This window comes from Aptenodytes patagonicus, chromosome 19 (genome assembly GCF_965638725.1).
Source record: "Aptenodytes patagonicus chromosome 19, bAptPat1.pri.cur, whole genome shotgun sequence".
Taxonomy (NCBI): Eukaryota; Metazoa; Chordata; class Aves; order Sphenisciformes; family Spheniscidae; genus Aptenodytes; species Aptenodytes patagonicus.
Genome location: NC_134967.1, coordinates 2519437 through 2539499, shown reverse-complemented (window position 1 = coordinate 2539499; position 20063 = coordinate 2519437). Strand labels below are relative to the sequence as shown.

Sequence of the window (20063 nt, the reverse complement as noted above, 5' to 3'; positions counted from 1 at the left end):
GTATCCTATTCCATGAGAAGGGCTCCTAAATGTGGCTGTGCTGCAAAGAACTGGTTTCAAACATTTCAGTATTTTCTCTCCTTATCAGATTCAGATTTACACCAAAGTCAATATTGAGGATCCCAGTGTTTTACACCTATTAGTGACTCTACAAGCAATCACCTCCTGGACAATAAAACAGAATTCCTAACTTATCAGAGATTTGCCATTAAGAATTTGGGGCAATTTGAGGATAGCGCATGGTTGCAGAACATACCCTCCTGGAGTCTCCCAGACTATGAAGCAGGCAGCCTTCCCCTGAGACTCCATGACCTGCCAAGTGAAAAAACAGTCAGAAAGGACGGCTGATTGAGTCAGTGGCTCAAGACTCAAATTAGAGTCCCAGCTGCATGCCACATTCCCTCCAAGACTTATCGCTGACCTTGGCTACAGCTTCTCCCATCTTTAAAATGGGAATTATAAACCTCTCTACCTCCCTTAATCCCATCTGTTTAGTTTGTAAATTCTCCAGGGCAGAGACTGGTTTTGATTTGCGTGTACAGCACCACATACAGCAAGGTCCTGATCTTGGCTAAGGCTCCTAGGCATGATTGAAATACAAAGAAATGACGGTATCTTGATCAAACATGAAGAACTCAGATAAACAATAGAAAAGCAGCTTGATATTTTTTTTTCCTGCAGTCTCTGCTTTTCCGTGACTTGTTTATTCATCTCAAAGCCTCAGCAGACATCTAATCAAGCTGTTAAGAGTCAGATTTGTGGCCAGTCAAGCACTTAGGGAGCTGTTAAATGTTCAAACCCAGTTCTATTCAGCAAACAGCTGCTGCTTTTTTTTTTTCCCCCTATTCTCCTAGATAGCGGTATGGTTTCTTTACTCACTGTATACTCACCATTTTCCTATTAAAATTGCATCGGGGTGATACAGTAACTTCTCCCCTAAAAGGTCTCAGTAAGTTTTGGGTAGGGACACCTGACTTTTTCAGGCCTATCTTGTTTGCAGTTTTTGGTACTGATTCAAATCACGCTACAGTTAGACGAAGCAATGATTTCAGCAGGCTTAAGAAAGAAGGAAAAATGTGATAGTTTCCAGATGAGTGTATTATACTAAATTTAACATGCCTTTTGGTACTTAGAATTTCCACTTTTCCCCCTTCCATTTATGTAATTAGAAATCAAGCAGCAGGAAACCGTTCCTATTCCAACCTCAGTTGGGAACAGTATGGTCTCATTCCCATAGAGGGAAACAGGAGACTTGTCCTCACAAGGAGGTATTTTGCACAGCTTACATGGACAGGTTCAAAAATCGGTTTTGAATAATACAATTTTAATTAAACCACAACAAATAAAGGCCCATGATATGCTAGTTATATATGCATATCTCTCTCTCTCAACACAACAAGAAGCAAGACAGCTGTGAAAAACAAAAATATTAAATTCTTACCCCACTTAAAGAACAGTCACAAAATTTAAATTCCACTTTTTAGAGTAAAATCGTGCCATTTTTCCACACTCACCCTAGGGAATTTCATATTAATGAGCAAGAACATTTGTTCTGATTATTCTCACTCTAGCAATAAACGACACAGTGTGAATGGATATCTACAAGGGTATCCTCTGAGTTCCAGGGCCAGAAGAACCACTTGATCACGGGTCACAGTAGATCATATTAAGAATTAACTCTAGGTATTTGAACCAAAGCAGAGCATACCAGGGCAGGACAACTCATCACCAGGGACACTAAATAAACATGGAACCCCTCATCACGGCCCAAATGACACAGTGCTAGCTAAAGCTTGTGCTGCATGTTGAGTCATTATATTCAGAGCATTGCTACTGCTTTTGGTTCTCCTGTTTCTTACCCAGGTTGATGCTTTTCTCTCCAGCTGAACCCACTGGCTTACCAGACTGCTAGCATCGCAGCACACACACAGAGAACTCAATAAAAACAGTTTCCAAACCACAGAGGAGCTATGGCTCCAAAGTACATAGTTCAAATTAAAAATTGGGGCCAGATAAAATGATTCAAAATTGGGAAGAAAGAAAGAGATCCTGTTTCCAATAAGCTGTTTTGACCTGACTGATGAATGCAGTCCGGCAAGGCAGGAGGTGGAAAAACAAGGACATGCTCAAGCAATGGTCCTGGATGGTATCATGCTTTGACAGTCTTTAATGCTGCTCTGGCATTAAAGCTATTTTATTTCACAAGTCCATTGCTCTAGGCAAGCTCTTCAGCTTCTGTTGACTCTGGGCACAGCTCAACATGCTTCTTCAGTGTGCAAGATCCACACACAAGTGCCCAGGGGGATGTGGGGGCGCAGGACTGCTGTAGCACCCAGACCAAATCTCAGTCCCATTGCTCAGTAAGATAAGGAGTTTCTCAAGCTCTCTGAACTCAGAAGACTGCCCCTCAGTCCACCCCCTTCCTTTTTTGGCATGGTTTAAAAACCAAATATTGCACAACTTGTTTTTTATTGTGTTTTCCTTGCTGGAGAGGAATTTTTTTGTCACCAGGGCTCACCATGCAGCAGAACAGGCTTTCAATAAAGGAAAGCTCCGTATCAATCTGTACCATTCCCTTTCTGTCTCGGGAGACATGCATTTACATCATGTGCTACATGGACAATATGCAGCAAGCATGGGAGAAAGAAAAGAGGTCCTCGAGAGCCATCTCAGTAGCTAGAAAACTGTGCTGAGTAAATAAGCGATGAAGACAACCTCTCTAATCGGGAGAAGAGCAGTAGACAACATGCCAACAAGCAATTACACGGACTGGGGTAAATGTTAAGTAGAAGGGAGTACTTGGACCAGTGACTTGCCAAGGTAATAAAGAGCTTTAAATATTTGAGACCCATTCCCAGACACTGAAACCTGTATGTTCTCCCACAGAAGAAGGGTGAAAAATCAATCAACCTAAAAGGTAAGCTCAGAGCCAGATGGCATGTGCATCTGTTTAATTCACCCACTGTCCCGGGAAGTTTCAAACTTGGGTCATTCCATGACTCAAAGCTACAAGAGACAGCACTGGCTAGCTGCATCAGTCACACAGTTAGGATTTGCCCTTTTGGATTCTGCCTCTTTGGAGAGGACAAAACTCCAATTTTAAAGGGCAACTGTACAAACAGGACATAGGAGTATTTATATTCCTCTCCAAACACCGGCACAAGCAGCAGGGGTCTAGTGTGTGATTTATGAGGTGGGAATGCTTCTTTGAACTGTATGTTAGATGGGGGTTGCCTTTCCAGAGTGGAGAGGAACATACGACGTCTGTCTTTTCTGAAGAGCTCTCACAGTGGCTTTTACCCAGGTGGTCACAGCTGCGAGGTACTCAAAATGAAGTCCTCTCCTTCCATTCTCTCTCTCTCTCACTCACAAACAAAGTCAACACACCAGAGAAGGCCATTTTTCTTTTTTTTATTTCCCAGAAGAGCTCTTCCTTGCACTTTCCAGACACGATACAAAACAAGCAACAGAACTTTGTTTCACGTACAGAAACAGTTTGTTGGAGTATAAAGAGTTACTGGTGATCGTCACTGAAGAATGTTGGCTTATTCCAGGGGCACTTCAGTATTCCTGAGGAATAATCATTGATTTCTCCTTCCTTCCCACTGGGATAGTCTTAGTCATTAGTCACTGTTCCTGTAAAGCAAGAAGGCTTATATTATTAAAAAGCCATTCGGGTTCCTTACATGGAAGGTGCTGCACGATGTAAAGCAAGCCACTTAGCTTTGTAACATTTCCAGAAGGTAGGCTAACATTTCCATCCTTTGCTAGACTGAGAAGTTGAGTATGGAGAAGTTAAGCAGCTATTTTCATACCAGAAGCGTGCCATGTTTTCATGCATATAAGCCTCCATTCTGACAAAATGGGTACTTAAAAAAAAAAACCCCAGCATTATTGTTCAAGTTAACTATTCGGAGATTGAATAGAAATCAGATAGAAATCAAAGTCACAAAGGGCAGGAGGAAAGGCTCCAGTTGCCAAACTTCTTGTATTGTTGCACATCTATATAATTTACATTGCAGTCAAAGTACAGGGTTGTGGTTTTTTGGGTGATAAATAATACAGGCTAAATAACCTGAAAAATATGATACTTTCCACTTTGCAAGGAAACCTTAGACCATGCAATTCTCAGCCATACTGTTTTAAGCCTTGAAATAATTGCTAGATGTCGATTTTAAATTCAGCTGAAGTCACAGTGACATCCGCTTCATCAAATTACTTCAAAAGCCCTCAGAATCTTATGGCCACAAATTAGAACTTTCCTGCGTTTTAAGTAGTCTCTTGGCTGAAATGAATGACTCTTGCATTGGTGTTGGTGTTTCATGATCAACTTACTAACCCAAAGGATGGGCAGCGTGATGATCCAAGTTACAGCTACAACAGCTGCAAAGTTGCTTTGTAATCTCCTGATTATTTGGTATCGTGAAGATCCTCTGTCCCCTCTCATTCTCACTTAGGATTCAGAATTAAGAACTTCATCCTGAAGAATCAAGAATCCAGACTGGATAAAACCCCGAGTAACCTGGTCTGACCTCATAGCTGACCCCGGTTTGAGGTCAAACTAGATGACCTCCTTGAAGTACTTTCCAGCTTGAGTTATCCTGTGATACTATGAACTTGACAGGTTCGGAAAACTAGAAATAATTTTGCTCAAGCTAATCCGTGTTACATTTCTCTCTCTCTTAATAAAGCTGACTTTCTTGCAGAATCTCACATTTTGACAAGTTAGCATTTGAACAGAAACTCAGTTTTGTAAAGGAAGTCCTATAGAGTTTAGTTACAACAGTATTTTCTAGGAAAAAAACAGATGAGTGATAATGCAACAATATTTTCCATGCTCCTAACCAACAGAAATGAAATAATTTTGTTGTAGTAACCTTGGAGCCATTATCCATGACACGACATTTTGGAGAGAATTAATGATATTAACCATTAGATGGCTTCATCCACGTCTTCCCTCTCTCAGCATGTTCAGCCTCTTTGTGCCAGAGAAAGCTAGCGGAGACAGTGCACTGGAAACTATTCGTCTAGTCTTGTGCCATGCAGGCAGCTGCGCTTCTTCTGTGAAGTGTCCTTTCAATTACCTCATGCTTCAGAGGACCACCCTTGCTCCAGAGCACAGATTAGTCCTTAATCCAAACAAAATCCTTTCCTAGGCTGACCTGAAAGTCAGTTTTCTATTGCCCAGCATCCCTAGTAACAAGCACCCTTGAATGAATAATGCTTTCTCAGAACATGTGAACAGGGCATTTACCATTCACACGAAGCCACAGACATGTCATTCCAGTTTCTTTTTGGAGACATAAATTGGAGGAATACCCTCAGGATGGTGTGGAAAGCTAACACGTTTTGATGTTAACAAATCTGGTCAGAAGAGTCATGCACAGACTTTTCATTCTGGGCTGTAGCTGGCAATGTTGCAGCTGATACAGCTGCATCTAAGTCACAGTTTCTCTATATTGCTATCCAAAATATTTTATTCTGAAGAAGTTGTTCAAGAATCTTGTTACTGTTTTCCTTTCTTTACAGGCAGCTGAAGATAGTATTTGTAAACAGCTATGTCTGGTACGGCTGCAGAAGGCAGGCAAAAACTCATCAGCCAGCAAATCTAAGGAGGACCAGACTCAACTTACAGCTCTAGATGCATCAGGAAAAAGCCTAAAAACACCTTCAGGCCTCCTTCATTAGGCAGACAAGTGACAGAGGAGCAATTTCTGCATTCTGTGTACTTGCCATGAAAAGCTCCTGGCAGAACATTTCACCTCAGTACTTTCTGAAGTGCTAAAATAACTATAAGTAGGTCCTGGTGGATGCCTCTCCACCGGTATCAGTGGAATGCTTTTAGCAGTATATGGCTTTGTGGATCCAAAATATGCACGCACACCCCTTTTTTTTCTCCAGATGCCACAATGATAAATTACCGTAAGAACAGCCCCAACTTTTACATGTGAATAAATAAAGAAAACATTAATGGAGTCAGTTTGTGGACTTAGTGCACCGTAGGCAGTTTGCGAGCGCACAAATGGTTCCTGCTAATTAATCTATTTTTAAATATTTTATCTCAGCATGGTCAGTGATAATACTGAACTCATTTAAATTATCCTCTTCAAAACTAAAGTGTACAATTTCTTCACACTAATTATTACATTACTATCCAGCCAAACAAGCCACAAAACCTACAAGTGATTAGTGTTTTCATGTTGCAAAAAAAAAAAACAAAACCCAAAAAAAACCAAACCCAAACCCACGGAAGATCAAAGACCTGCTTCCACAGGCAGATCTACCTGACATGCCTGACACGACCTTCAGTTTCTTCCTAGTTCACCTCTTTCAAAGTCTGAAGGCAGAATCTTACCATTAGTTTAGTTCTTCAGCTTTTCTAACATGTATTTTTATTATACGTGTTTTCGGGTTGTGGGAAAACCTACCTGCAGGACCTGTTGAACTAATTCTATGCATTCAGTCTAGTAAGTTTACTGCTGAACACACCAGACATTAAAAATTTCCAAAGAGCAGGGGAACTACCCTGCTTCGGCAACACAAGTTTCTTCTTACAGGTGCTCTTTTGGGAAAGGCAGAGGAATATCCATTTAAATGGTGCCTACATGTACCGTTTAATGCTAACTTATAAACAGTTACCAATTAATAGTAACTAGTACTGATACTTACCTTTACAAATTTACCATGGAGAAGATACTGAGACTGGAAGTCATGTTGACAATTGGAATAAGCCATTCCTAACCCCATCCCTGAGCCAAAAGCGATAGGCCACGTCTTTCCTGGGGGGGAGGAAGGCAAGCAGAGAGGAAAAGTTAAAGTCAAGAAAAGCTGTTCATTTCACATGGCAGTGATAGCATTGTTAAATAAGCACCAAGAAAGAATAAATTACTGGAAGATGCACATTAGGCATTTTCAAGTTCTACAAGTCCTAAAATGGGCTAAAAAGCAGACCACTTCAGAAGAACAACAAGAGTAACAGTGAGTAAGACATTGTATTTAGAATTTAATGGAGAGCAATCTCTGAATTCAAGATATTACGGAAAATTATTCTGTTACCAAAGCATAACTAAAAAAGAATTTAGATCAGTTTTAAAAGCCTGGCAAGACTGGCATAAACTGATGTCTAGACACATGGCTCCAGTAATTTGGCTCAGGGTTTCCTGCAATTCCAGAATTTGAGCTGAGCACAGTAGGAGCTTAGAGAGATGCCGCGCGTAACAACCTTGTTACACAACAGTTAGAAGTTTAGGTAACTCCGTTTCAACTGAAAAGACGTGGGCAATAATGGAAGAATTGGTCTAACATGCTGATTTTACACGCCTCAAAGATTTCTTGGTTTTAAACTGCACCTACAATAGACAGAAATTAGGAAACCAGGCAGTCAAGAGTACTGTAGTATACTTACTTTTGAAGAAGATGACTGAGAAAACAATTCCTAATCCGAACCCAGCACCTGTAAGAAGAAATGCAGTGAGTGAGGACTAAGATAATGCAAAGTAATGGAAAATGATTTAGTTCTTCACAGTAATTCTTTGTTCCAACTCAGGAACATCAGACTACATGTTATTTCAGCACACCAAACAAAAACATTCTTAAATAGCAATTCTGAAAAAAATAATTCTTGTTTTCTTAAGTAACTGGAAGCAGCTAATTCAGATTAGAATCCCAGCATATACAAGTACATTATCAGAAAGATTTGGGAAACAAATCAGACTCTCATCCCAGGAAAAGTTACTGAATTTCTGTCACCATCTACAATGTGGAATTAAGATTTATTTGGCTCATTGTCAGCAAATGAGAAATGCTTAAATGAAAACTTATTGTGTCCTTGAGCTTCAGATTTTGCAGATGAATATCTTACTGTATTTCGTTTATCTCACTACTTTAACTACTTCAATGTGTGTCCTGAGGGCAGCAAAACTTTGATGCTTTGTGTTACCCTATACCTTGCAAAAGAAAGCTCCAGGCTGCTTATCTTTCACATCCACAACATTCATTATGGAGCATATTTAAACACATTAGGAACGAATGACTTTTCACATCCTTATACTATATATAGAAATAACTACAGCAGTTGAAAAAAAAATTATCCAAGCACCATTAAAGAACTCGGCTGGCATATTTAAAAATAATTTTTGCTTTCCTTGGAAGGTGTGCTTATGATTTTTTGCAAGAAGTCAGGCAAGTCTGCAAAACTCCTCTCACAACCCAATAAATATAACAGTGAAAACTTTGAGCTCAGTGGGTAAATTCTACCTTTAATTATATCCACTAAAGACAAGAATTTTAGATAAGGCGCAGAAGTACAAAAGTTTAAAAAAGGAAAAAAAAAAATAGTCATGCATATGCTCATTAAAAAAATACCTAACAGTTTCAGGTTTATTTTGCAGCAAACACATCCTGTTATGGGTTTCAATTCTCTCCTTTCAATACAAGAAATCTAACTTAAGTATAACAAGTTTTATTAATTAGAAGACATACTTTTTAAAAAAAAATATTCCTAAAAGCATGCGATCCTTATTTAAGCTCCTGTTGAACGCATTACTAAGTGGGTTGAGTCCAGAACAATGTCAAAGAATCCTATACCCTCTTGGCGTATAGCAGTACATTTCCTTTTTTTTTTTAAGTTTCCTTCTGCTCTTCAAACCTTTTTCCCTGCAAAAAGTATACTAATGGTAGCTCCTATTGAGGCACAGATTATTGAAACAATACTCACTGCACTACCTAGTAAATTAATTAAGCACCCCACGCTTTTCATTGATTAAAAACCCTCAAATATTAGACTAGAGATGACCAAATGGATGATCTGAGCAAACCCCTTTACGTTTACTCTCCCGTTAAGACTTCACTATCCATATTTCCTGAGAGCTGGAAATCAGGGTTGCTTTCGAAAACTCTTTGCATTTTACTACACGTTTTCATTAGCTCCAATTGTGACAGAGGTAACTACTTTACCAGGTCATTACAACTTTGGAGTAGGCTTGCAAAACATGCAACTGCAGGGAAGAACTTTGACTGCCTGCCAAGTGGTCCTGACATAACTCCCCCAGACATTTTAGAAACCGAGCATTCTGCAGAAGGTCAGGTTTTCACTCTAATCATTTGCACAGCTAAGGGAAAGTCTCAGTTCCTCAGATGTCTGGTCAGAGCTTCAGGCTTTTTCTGCATTTCAGACAGTAAGAGATACACTACTTGGAGCATCTCGTATAAACAGCTAACTACTCATACCGTGTCACTGACCAGCATTTATATGCAGGCTGGAAGAGACATCATGCATTACTAAGAGCAGCAGTTCATCCATGCTAATTCCTCCGCTCCCCCTCCCCAAGTAGAGCCTTCCTTCTGTACCTTTGCTATAATACAGCTGGTGTTGGCTCTCGCAGAATGTTTATGCTATTAAGGATAATTACTATCTTCAAGAATTCATCCAACGGACAACTGTTTGGCCCTCTGACCTGACTCCCTCTGCCAGTCTTTTCCAACAATACGTAGTTATGCTGCCTTTTTGTTTGGGGCTGTTGTACTGTAGGTCTGAAAAGGACTTTCTGGAGGTAATTACTTTCCGTTCACACAGCACTAGGCGTTGTTTGAACTGTCCAGTTCAGAAGGCCTGTCACGCAGTGAGTGATACTGGTCCTACGCTTCCTGCCCAAGACAAGATCCCCTCTGCCAATCCAAACAGTTTAGCTAATCAATGAGAAATGATTTACAGGATGACAAATTCTGCATCATCTCGATGCGGAGCCCAGGCAGTTTCTAATGTCACCACATTTTCCACGTTACCAGTCAAACCCACATTCTTCTTACCAGAGTGGTGGTAAACTGTTTACCTTCTTGTCTTAAGAAAAGTCTGCGCTAAGGAAGCAGCTATAGTTAATACAGTTTCTTTCCATCTACGTCCAGAAATCTTCATTATCTTGTATTCTCTTCACCTCCTTCAGATGCTTTCTCGCATTACACCCCCGTTTGTAAGGGCTCCACACAGAAGCCATCAATGCTGCTTCCTCTTGGCCATGGGGGAAGCTACAGGATACACTTAAAGGTGAAAAATGTATTACTTCTGCCAACTGCAATTCAGCCTAAGCCTAAAACAAAACCTAGGTCTTCCCCCACACTAATACCCAACACCTCTGTTAAGCAGATGTGGTCCAGCATGACTGACTTGTTAAGATAGAATGGTCTTTCCTAAGAAAGCTTTTTTTCAGAAGTAGCGATAAGCCTGGGTCCAGGGAAGGGATTCTTCTTTTTCATGAAAATGCACAGTGTCAATTTTAGAGGCTATCACTGCACCCTATTCAGCAGGAAGGGGAGTACAGTGACTGATTAGTTTAAAAAGATGATGGTAAGATATCTAGGTCCTTGCTTTAAGTAATGAAAATGTTACAGAGAAGTGAAGGAGGAGATCTGATAGCTAATGGCTTTTTGCTTTCTGCACAAGAAGGCAACTTGAGAAACGAAGCCAAAAAAGTACCTTAGCTTCCCGCATCCCAAAGGCGGTTTGGTTCATTCCTTTTCTTACTGAGGAATAGACTAGAGTCTATGCTGAAAACTCGTTGCTGATCTCAACACCCAATCAACAAGAAATGCTCAGATCTGCCCCCTCACGTCAGCCAGCGCATATACAGCATTTGCTCTTTTCTACTTGGTTTTAAGGTTTAAGCATTGGTTTGAAGTTAAAACCAGAAGCTTCAGCTACATTTAATTTCTTAGCCCGTCTGGTTAAGAACCTATTTCTGCGGATAGTTTGTCACTCATCTTCATTCCACTAGAAAGTATTTGTGGTTATGTGGTCATTTCCTGTGTCTCCAGGACCAAGGGGGAGCTAAACCATCTTGCCTTGGAAGCAAAGTAACCCGTTTCACTTTAATTCTATATAAAGTTACACCAGAGATAAACAATGGCAGAGCTGTTGATGAGTTTTACAGGTTTAAGTTCTCACATGCTCAATTTCCTTTTAAAGAGGCAACATGTTGCTTCAAAGAGCCTCCCACCTGACCAGGGGACACGCAGTCTGCAGCTGTTTCTACTAAAGATCAGCACCTCTAGGCCAGGCTTTAACTTCATAACAATAAAACATGAAAGGTTTATCTTACAATAAAAACAAACGAACATGGAAAAGCTAAGGGCTTGATCCACACCGGGCACGTTTTCCGTCCTTTTCTTGCATGACAGACTCTGTGGAGGAAAAGGCCACAGGAAAGAGTACAACGCATTTTTCACCTCCTCTGACAGTTTTAAATGTTTAACTAGAAAAACAGTCTCTTCCACCCTACATCTATCACTTCAGCTTAAACTCATTTACAGTCAGTGTCAAGAGGGGACAGGACAGTTCTGTGGACACCTTACTCCCGCTCCCTGGTAAGTGTCCCGGCCGTACGGTCCAGCACAGCCACACAGAATTGGTATCAGGCAGAAAGCCCAGTCTCCGAAACTTTTTCATTCTACTTTCCTGGCTCGTACACCTTCCAAGAAAAATGTCACAATACCTCAAATCAATCTAACACACAGAAGAGCACGCGCCATATACCCAATAGGACATCATAAAAGTGTCTCGGAGAGAAACACAAATCTTCAGGATGGGCTCCTGCCCCGTAAGAACATCTGGGAAAAGCTTTTTCTATAAATTTAATCAACAGTCCCTCCAACAGCGATACTACACCATTTCTTCCTAGGCTACCCAAGTAGCTATGGGCTGAAGCAGCTATTAAGACTGTCACACCTACATACACTTTCTTCAATAGCTTGAAAATTAAAAGAGAAGGATTAAAATATGCTCGTTGACATCTGGCAAATGTGTTGCTGTTACTATAGCAGCTGGAAGTTTTTCAATTACTCATCTGATGACAAAAAGAAAACTATTATTTTTCCTCTGCCATTCCTTACACACAAATACGAAATAGAGAGCTTCAGCCTCCTCTCCTTCAGATTCTGTTATTTTACAATTAAAAGAACTAAATGACTGAAATAAAATAAAGAAGGAGCTCCTGGAAGATGGCTTCTTGTTCTAAGAAAACAGCAACCACTCTGTACAGACAAGACTCTCTAAAATAGGTCATGGACTTGTCCCAACAGAGAAGATTTCTTCCCAACTAGAAAGACGGCTTCCATTAGGATCAAGAAAATCTACCGAGCTCAGTTAGTTTCTCTCTGGGGACAGTGACAGCAACAGCTCCAAGGTCCAACAGCACATTTCATCCATGGGCCTGATGCACTGGAAGTTTCAAATGAGCATCAGCTCAGTCCAGCACTAAGATTTGCTTTAGGTAAGGAAATACCCATGAAAAGTCAAGATCTTCAAAACAAACAAAAGAGGCAAGCAACTCTCAAACTATATTCTCCCTCCCGTTGTAGGGTGTCCCGTCCTGCCCCCCTCCAATCCCACTTTGACAAGACACATAGATAATTATTTTGCAAAAATGGGGAGGAGAGCCTTCTTCATACACCAGGGCATTTGTAGGGCAGCACTTAGCACCAGTGAGAAATCCGAGACCATGAAATGACTTATTTACAGAGAGAATTAATTTTAAGCAGACTCTTAGCAAGGTCTTTCGTGGCAGGAATCAGATTTTCTTCAAACACCAACTTTGAAGCTTTCATTCTCATCTCCCCCATTGTGTAGATTGTTTACGTAGCAGACAGAAAAATGAGCAAGGACACTAGAAGAAAACATAGTGAAACTATACACCAAGTACTCGAGGAAGAAGCAGGAAAAAAAGGGTGTTTTGTTTTCTTCTAGCATTTGACTGTAGTAACACAGAATACTTGGAATGACAGAATATAAATATCCAAATACCGTTATAATACAAAAATCCCAACATGCTTTCAGGGGCTGCTTTCACCCTTAAGCACTCCTGCAGTTCAACCGCTGCCTGAAGGCGTTTAACCTTAGATAAACATCAGCACTTTCGCACATGGACACGCAGCAGCGGGAAGTATCGCTGTTGGCCCATGATCTCCCAAGCAAACACAGTGATAGTCTCGTGGCCGGACCAGAAACTTTTCATCCTCACACCAGTGAATGAGCTGGTGAGAGGGCACACGCATTTCCTCCCTCCTTTAAAAGGGGAAGGGGAGAAGAGTGGAAGCCGCTCTTTGAATAGACAGCACAACAAAGGATCTCAGCAATATTGCATCAAGCTTTTAGACAAAATCAGGGTTGCACTCGCTTTAGAAGAACATATATAAAAAATCAGCAAGATACTTATAATATGGAAAAATACACCTCTGACAGAAAACTCTACCTTGTCTTACTGCAATAAAATATTCCATTAATGAAAACAATAGCATTGCTAAAAAGAAAAGTTTTGCTGGAGTAAACACATCCACATTTAGGGCTTTTGCAAGCCTAACTATGAGGGTTGGCAATCATGCTTCTTTGTGCCCATCCAACGTAGGTTGACCATCGCTGACGTCTACTGGCCTAGCTAAGAAATAGAGGCAATTTAGAGCAAGAAGTGTTACGGTGGCATCTCACGAGCAGAAATGCTAGGGAAAGAAGCCTGATCCTTCTCAAATCTCTCACTATCAATTTATTATCATCAAGGATGTGCCAGCAGCCCCGAAAGGATTTTCCTCAGAGAACTAAATCTGACATAACAAAGAACAAAGAGTTGTTCCCACCTACTGCTGTAACATCTCAAGGACCAAACGAGTGGTTTAGGATATCACTTGGCTAGAGTCCCCTTCCCCTGGACAGGGTCACTGTGTGCCACCTCCCAAAGAAGGCACAGCTGGCATCTTATCAATGCACTAATGCAGAGGACAAGGAAATCAGTGCACTTTGGATTCATTTCCAGCAGAGGAGATCTTACATAGTCCGGGGTTTTAAATGGCTGCACTATCAGACGGGTGTCACGGCTCTTCTTTCTGGTTTTCTTGCACACCAGAAGTATTGCCAAGAGCAGGCTGGAACAAGGGTCGAGCAGGGCTTCCCCCAGCGTCACTCACAGCTTCGGTTAGCGAGCTGAGCGGGCGCACCTAGGCAGGGCAGAGTTTCCTGACTCAGTCGGATGGCCAGCCAAGAGGAACAGCACGACTCAATGCAGTTAGGAGAAGAGAGACCTGGATTCCTAAAGATTTTCCTGTCTTTTTCTTCCAAAAGAAGAAAAAGCCCCTTAATTTGTAGACAGTCATTGTATTCAGAACTCTGCTAACAACATAACTAAATATTGCTGTTAGATTTTTGACTAAAATTCTCGGAACAGCATTTGTCCACCTCTTCCAAACAAAACATTTTTTCATTGGCTGCATTGCCTCCCTGCGCAGCCTAAGCCAGAAGCAGTTAATATTTACACTACTTGGTCTGCTACAAGATACAACTAGTAGAATTGGATCTCGTCCCGTACGACAAAGGAAAATAACTTGGGGTTACAAACAAGGCTCACATAACAATGCAGTTGTGTGCTCACATAATAGTCGTGTTTTCCAGTATTAAAAACAAAATCCCAGATGAAGAACAAGTCTTTTGACCTGGTAGCTATGATTGGATGGACACATTACAATTGCCAAGCAAAAAAAACACTTCAAAACAGGAATTTCAGGATTTTTGTATATTTAGAGAAAGTCTAATCCAGTTTTCAGAAAGTATAATCAAGTTTTATCATTATATAGACTGACTTTATCCTATTCATAACCATGTGAAGGATTATTTAAAAACACTGACATTGCAATCCATACAATGATTCTTTCTGAAATATTCAATCTGTGGAATGACACAAACAATACAATTTCACCCTTGCCATTAACAGAAACAGCTATTCAAGCAGGCCAGATGATGCAAGCCAGAAGAAATCATGTAACAGTTGCAGGAAAATTGAAAGTGCCCTTTTCTCTTAAAAAATTCCAATTAAATGGAAATTAGAAGTGTTTTATTTTCAGATGTCAAAACAGAGGATTAGAGGAAAATGAACATTAGTACACTGGGTTATCTACAAGCTTCCAGGCTGAATTTTGGTCAAACACAGACATACATCAAAACATTTGCCTCCTGCAAAAAAAAAATGAACAGCACAGCAACTTAACACACAAGCCAAGAAGCAAACAGCTTTCCTAGGATTACCTTTCAATAACAGGTAAATTACAGTGTTCAACTCATTTACAACAGTTTCAAAACAAACCAGGACACACAGGCACACAAATCTCCCTCCCCTTATACACATACTCTTTAGTGCCTCCCCGTTCCCTGGAAACGGCATATAATAATAATTTGTCCAAAATTATAGCCTCGTAGAGAAAAAAACAACTCTGTCAGTCCTTCGTGAGTAATTGTCTTTCCAAATAAACAGGCATGAACTATCAGTTAAACAAACAAGCAAACCGTTTAAACAGGGTTTGAAGCTGCTAGGATGGAAGAAGACCACAATACTATTTACTTCCCCGCCTCTTCTCTGCAGAGCTCTACTGATAAAAAGGAAGAAATGGTTGTGAAGGCTGGGGAGGACACAGGAGTTTATAAAGCTTTGCAAGCTGGGAAGAAAAAGAAAGCCACTGTAGTTTGATTCTCCTTCCCCACACGTGAAGCTTTTCTGATGGGTAAGAAAAATCAGTATCAGGAAGAAAGATGGAATGGAGAGTTAAATTATTTAAATGACTGCACGGGTGAAAAGTCTTGAGAATGCTGCGAAGCCGGAGGCAGCATGATCTGGATCAGCCATCAGAGAAACCGCCTGGTCAGCCAAGAAAGCACAACCCAGCCCACTACACACAAAACACTGTGGTTACAGCTAGATTTAGAAAGGGAAGAAAAATACCTAGACCTATCCTCATCATTAGCAAAACAAATAAATGTCAGTCCTAGTAAAAAGGAGGCGAGCAAATAAACTCCATTTAACAATGTTTCAATGTTTTGTGCAGGCATACAGAGGTTTACAGTACTCAACTCTTTGAAACGAAATACTGTCTTAACAACGCCTGACAACAGATTCTGTTTTGAACTAACAGGAAAGAGTTTTAATACTAAATTACAAGGTGCACGCAGGTAGCGACCAAGAGGTCAAAAACATAATACAGCATTTCAAAAGATGTAACATAAGATAAATATATATTTTGGACATTTTAGTGGCAGGAGATCAAGTTTCTTCCAGGAGCTTGATCTCCAACTAAAACAGTGCAGCGTAACTACAAACAACACAGCCAACTACAAGTACACCGGCTTACGCAACTGTAGTGGAAAGCCTGACAGACTAATACAAGATAAGACAGGCTGCACAGCACCCAGCTATTATTTAAAAACATTACTATTGCTAATAAAGTCATCCTGATAGCTGCTACCTCCCATTCTCGCTCTCTTCTGTTTCCCATCTCCCTCCAGCCCTCAAATTAATCCACGGGGGTTATCTGCCTCTACAGTTCTCACAGACACTGGAAAACTGTCACGCGTGTAAGGCTTCACAAATTCAGTGCTCTCCTTTATTTACAGGGTCTGGAATGGGAAAACACAGGGCTAATCGCAATGTTTGTTTTTCCCCAGCCACTGGCTGGAAAGGTCTCCCATGCACTAGCGCTCAGGAAGGATGTAAAGGAACGTACGGGAAGGAAACCGTGGCCACCAAAAGGAAAAGTCCGACAAAGAAGTGAGGACTTGGTAAACTTCTATATCCCACATAACAAGCAACAAAATTCTCAAGTAAAAAAGTTTATTTTCTTTCTTTCTTTCAGTATAACAACCGCCCTTGTTAGTTTATTGGAAGCTCCAGCAAACTTTGCAGCAATATTACAAAACCAATCATCACAACCACGAAGGTTTTTCAAGTCCCTGCAGAGAAAACAATCATTTCCACTGAGTCTGAGAAAGTTTGTGTTATCGGCACTCAGTTAACAGTTTGCATAGCTAGGCCACTGACTCACTTCACACGTAAAGGCCATCATCATCTTCAATCACAAACTACCGGAGTATGAAGCAACTTCTGGGTTGTTCTGACTTCCAAAGTTCATACCGAGTCATTTGTTGTTAATACCATGGAGGAGGTTGCCAGCACAGACGCTTCAGTTACTGGATCAATTGTAAAAGCACACAAAACAGAAAAATGCTATCACACGCAAAGAGAAACGTGTCTGAGGCCATCACACTGGGTTTACTGCTAAGGATAAAATAAAAGAGCTGCAGTCCATGTGCCCTTTTTGGGCAACCTAATGAAAAACACCAGTTTTACTGAGACCTCTACTCAGTGCCATGATGAAGCTAACACTGGGAATCCTTGGTCTAGAGCACCAGTGCAGAAAGTCTAAGCACACTTTTTTTCTTCTGTTGCCACTTTAGGATGGAAGAAAACACCAAATTAAAATGAAAGGCCTGCTAAAGAGACATGCTGCATCGTAATCAACCCTGTATCCACTTCTTTCAGCCTCCTGGAGAGACTTTCCATGTACAGGATTTCCACATGTACAGCTGCAGCATGGAACAAGTTCTTGTTTATAATTTGGCATACTTAATATTTTATAATAAAGCAACCAATGCTATGGAAACATAAACATATCTGGATATGTTTGTCAGACAAACCTGAATAGAATTTCATAAGGCAAAACATTGCTCTGGAGCACTTGACACTTTTCAAAGGCCTGTTATAAACAATGAAAGTTTCAGTTTACTTGAAATTATTAAACATCTTTTCTAATGGAAAAGTATTAGGCAACTAAAACCCTGAGTTCCTCGTCAGCTTTCAAGCCTAAGGCCACTACAGCAACACGAAATAAACAATCACATTTCTCACGAGAGTATTCGTGGTTCTAAAAGAGACTTCTGCACCAACATGGAAAGCGTACCTTTCGTGTCAGATACTTCACTTCTTGCTCTATACATTGCATTTAAAGATTTCCTTTGGTATACACACTTCATAAAGCCACAACCTCTGTCTAGTCGATTTGCCAGCCTGTCACATAAAGAGCACTGAACTGCGCATATACAATTACGATCACTCATAAAACTCACAGTTCTAAGTGAAATGTTATGAACGGTTTGTTGCAGACCTGAAGCACTGCAGGCACGTGCATAGTCCTAACTTTAAGGACAAATAAGCGTGGAAGAAAATCAGCGGAACTGTCCCCCTGCTTACAAAAGAAAAGACACAACTGTCTGCGGGGTTGGGACACCGGACGGAAAGCTTCTCAATGTCAAACTGCGCACACTGTACTAAGTAACACATGCCAAAGCTATCAGCGTGTCACGCTGCGTGTTTGCTTTTAATAAAACACAGCCCACCTCGTACACTGAGCGATGTGAACAGACCTGCAGAAACAAGATTTAGAAAACCAAGCCGTCGTCATAGCGAAACTAAAGGCGGGCAAGGTCACGGCACTGAAGGACCCGGTTATGCCTACCCGGGGCCCATTCATTCAGGGCAGGAGGCGTCCCGCTGGCCGCGGAGCTCTGCGCGGAGGCAGATTTCCCACGGAAACCCCCCACCTTCAACAGAGGGAGTAACCAGAGGTCAGAAACGACCCTCCGCTGCCGGATCGCGGGTAAGACGGGGCCGGGCCGGGGGGAAGAGCCCCGGGGCGGCCGTGGGAGCGGGCCCAGCGGGGGTCCGTGCCCGCGGCCAAGGTCACCTTGCCAGGCCCGGGGCCGCCCGGCTCCCTACCGCCGCGCCGGTCCCCGAGCCCCGGGGGCAGCGCTGCCCTGAGCTGAGGGCGGAGCCGCAGGACACCCCGCCGCCCCGCCCGGGCCCACAGCGCAGCGAGGCCGTCGCCGACCTAGGCCGGGCCCGAAGCAGCGGGCGGCGCCGGGCCTCACAGGGCCCTTCCTCGCCGGGCCCGGCCGCGCCGCGGGGCCGGGCGAGCGGCGACCCTCCCAACCCCGGGGCGCCCGGCCGACGGCCACCGCTCCTCCCCGGGTCCTCCCACTCCGCCCTGCCCTCCCCGCCCTTACCCAGCTTGACGGCGGAGTCCGCCAGACACCGGTCCCACTTCCTGCCCAGCTCGCCCTCCGACGCCATCTTGGCCGTCCCCTCCCACCTCAGGCCGTGCCCTCGCCTCCTCCCCCGCGCAACTCTCGCGAGATCTGCCGGCGCGAGCAAGGGGCGGCCGAGCGCTAGATCTCGCGAGATTTCCTCCCGGCCCCGCCGCCGTTGTCAAGGTTACCGGCGGCGATGGCCGCCGCGCTCGACCTTGGGCCCGGCCCAAAAGCCCGCTTTTCCCCGTAGGACCCGGCCCACCACAGCCCCAGCCCTTCCTGGGCCCCATCTCTTCAGCCAGGGCTCCCGCTGTGTCCTTGTGAGGCCTCGTATCCCTCAGCCTAAGGCAGGATCCCCATCCTCTCGGAGGCCCCGGCCTTGGGCCCACCCCCGTCGACCTGCTCCCCTCAGGGCTCTCACCTCATCCTTGGTAAGAGCTGATTTTTGCTGTAGGGTCCCATCTCCCTCACTGCAGGGTTGGGTATATCCCGCTGGACACGCATTCCCGTGTAGGTTTTCCCTCACCGAGGCGCTGAGTCCTACACAGCTCCTGTATCTTTGCTGGCTGTCCTCGACATCTCTTCAGGGCCTGAAAGGAGGTACCGGTGTGTGAAAAAAACAGCTGTTGCCAATCCCTGTCGATGTCCCGGGGATCACCTCTTTGACTTAAGGGCAACCTCGGCCCCACACCTTCCTGCTTAACTGGGAAAAGGAACTGAATAACATCAGGAAGAAAAGAATATCACAGTTGGGGAGTTATTCCACACAATAGGATGCTGATACTAGAGTAAGGAGTTGTGGGAAGGGTTCTCAATGATATATGGGTCTTTGGCACATCCTGAAGTGTGCTACAGCATTGTGGAACCAGGAATGTAAGTGTGAATTGCTTCAAACTTACTGTAATGAACTTTATATTGCAAATGTTGCGGAGGCTTTCTGGAAGTCATTCTCCAAAAGCCTTGTGAAAAAATGCAGAGTGTTTTTCAAGTAATAATGTCCCCATTCACGTTTGGTAAGGCAATTTTTAGCTGCGATTACTTGTTTTGATTTCTTCAAGTTCTGATAGGTTTTTTTATCAAGTTGGAGAGGAGGAGGCTCTACTGCTTTATAAAACTGGCAGTTCTTTACAAAGTCAATTAAAGACTAAAGCAACAAATAGAAGTCAAAACTCTCTGA

The 20063-nt window shown here is 42.6% G+C and overlaps 1 protein-coding gene across 1 annotated transcript; it reads right to left on the bottom strand.

Annotated features, from left to right (window-relative positions):
- Positions 1–3395: 3395 nt before the first annotated feature.
- MICOS10 (mitochondrial contact site and cristae organizing system subunit 10) lies at positions 3396–18967 on the bottom strand. Its single transcript, XM_076356055.1, has 4 exons — positions 18863–18967; positions 7406–7453; positions 6670–6779; positions 3396–3636 (listed from the first exon to the last, which is right to left on the bottom strand). Exons 1-4 carry the CDS (start codon positions 18927–18929, stop codon positions 3628–3630), a joined length of 234 nt encoding a protein of 77 aa, XP_076212170.1. The 5' UTR covers positions 18930–18967; the 3' UTR covers positions 3396–3627.
- Positions 18968–20063: the final 1096 nt, after the last annotated feature.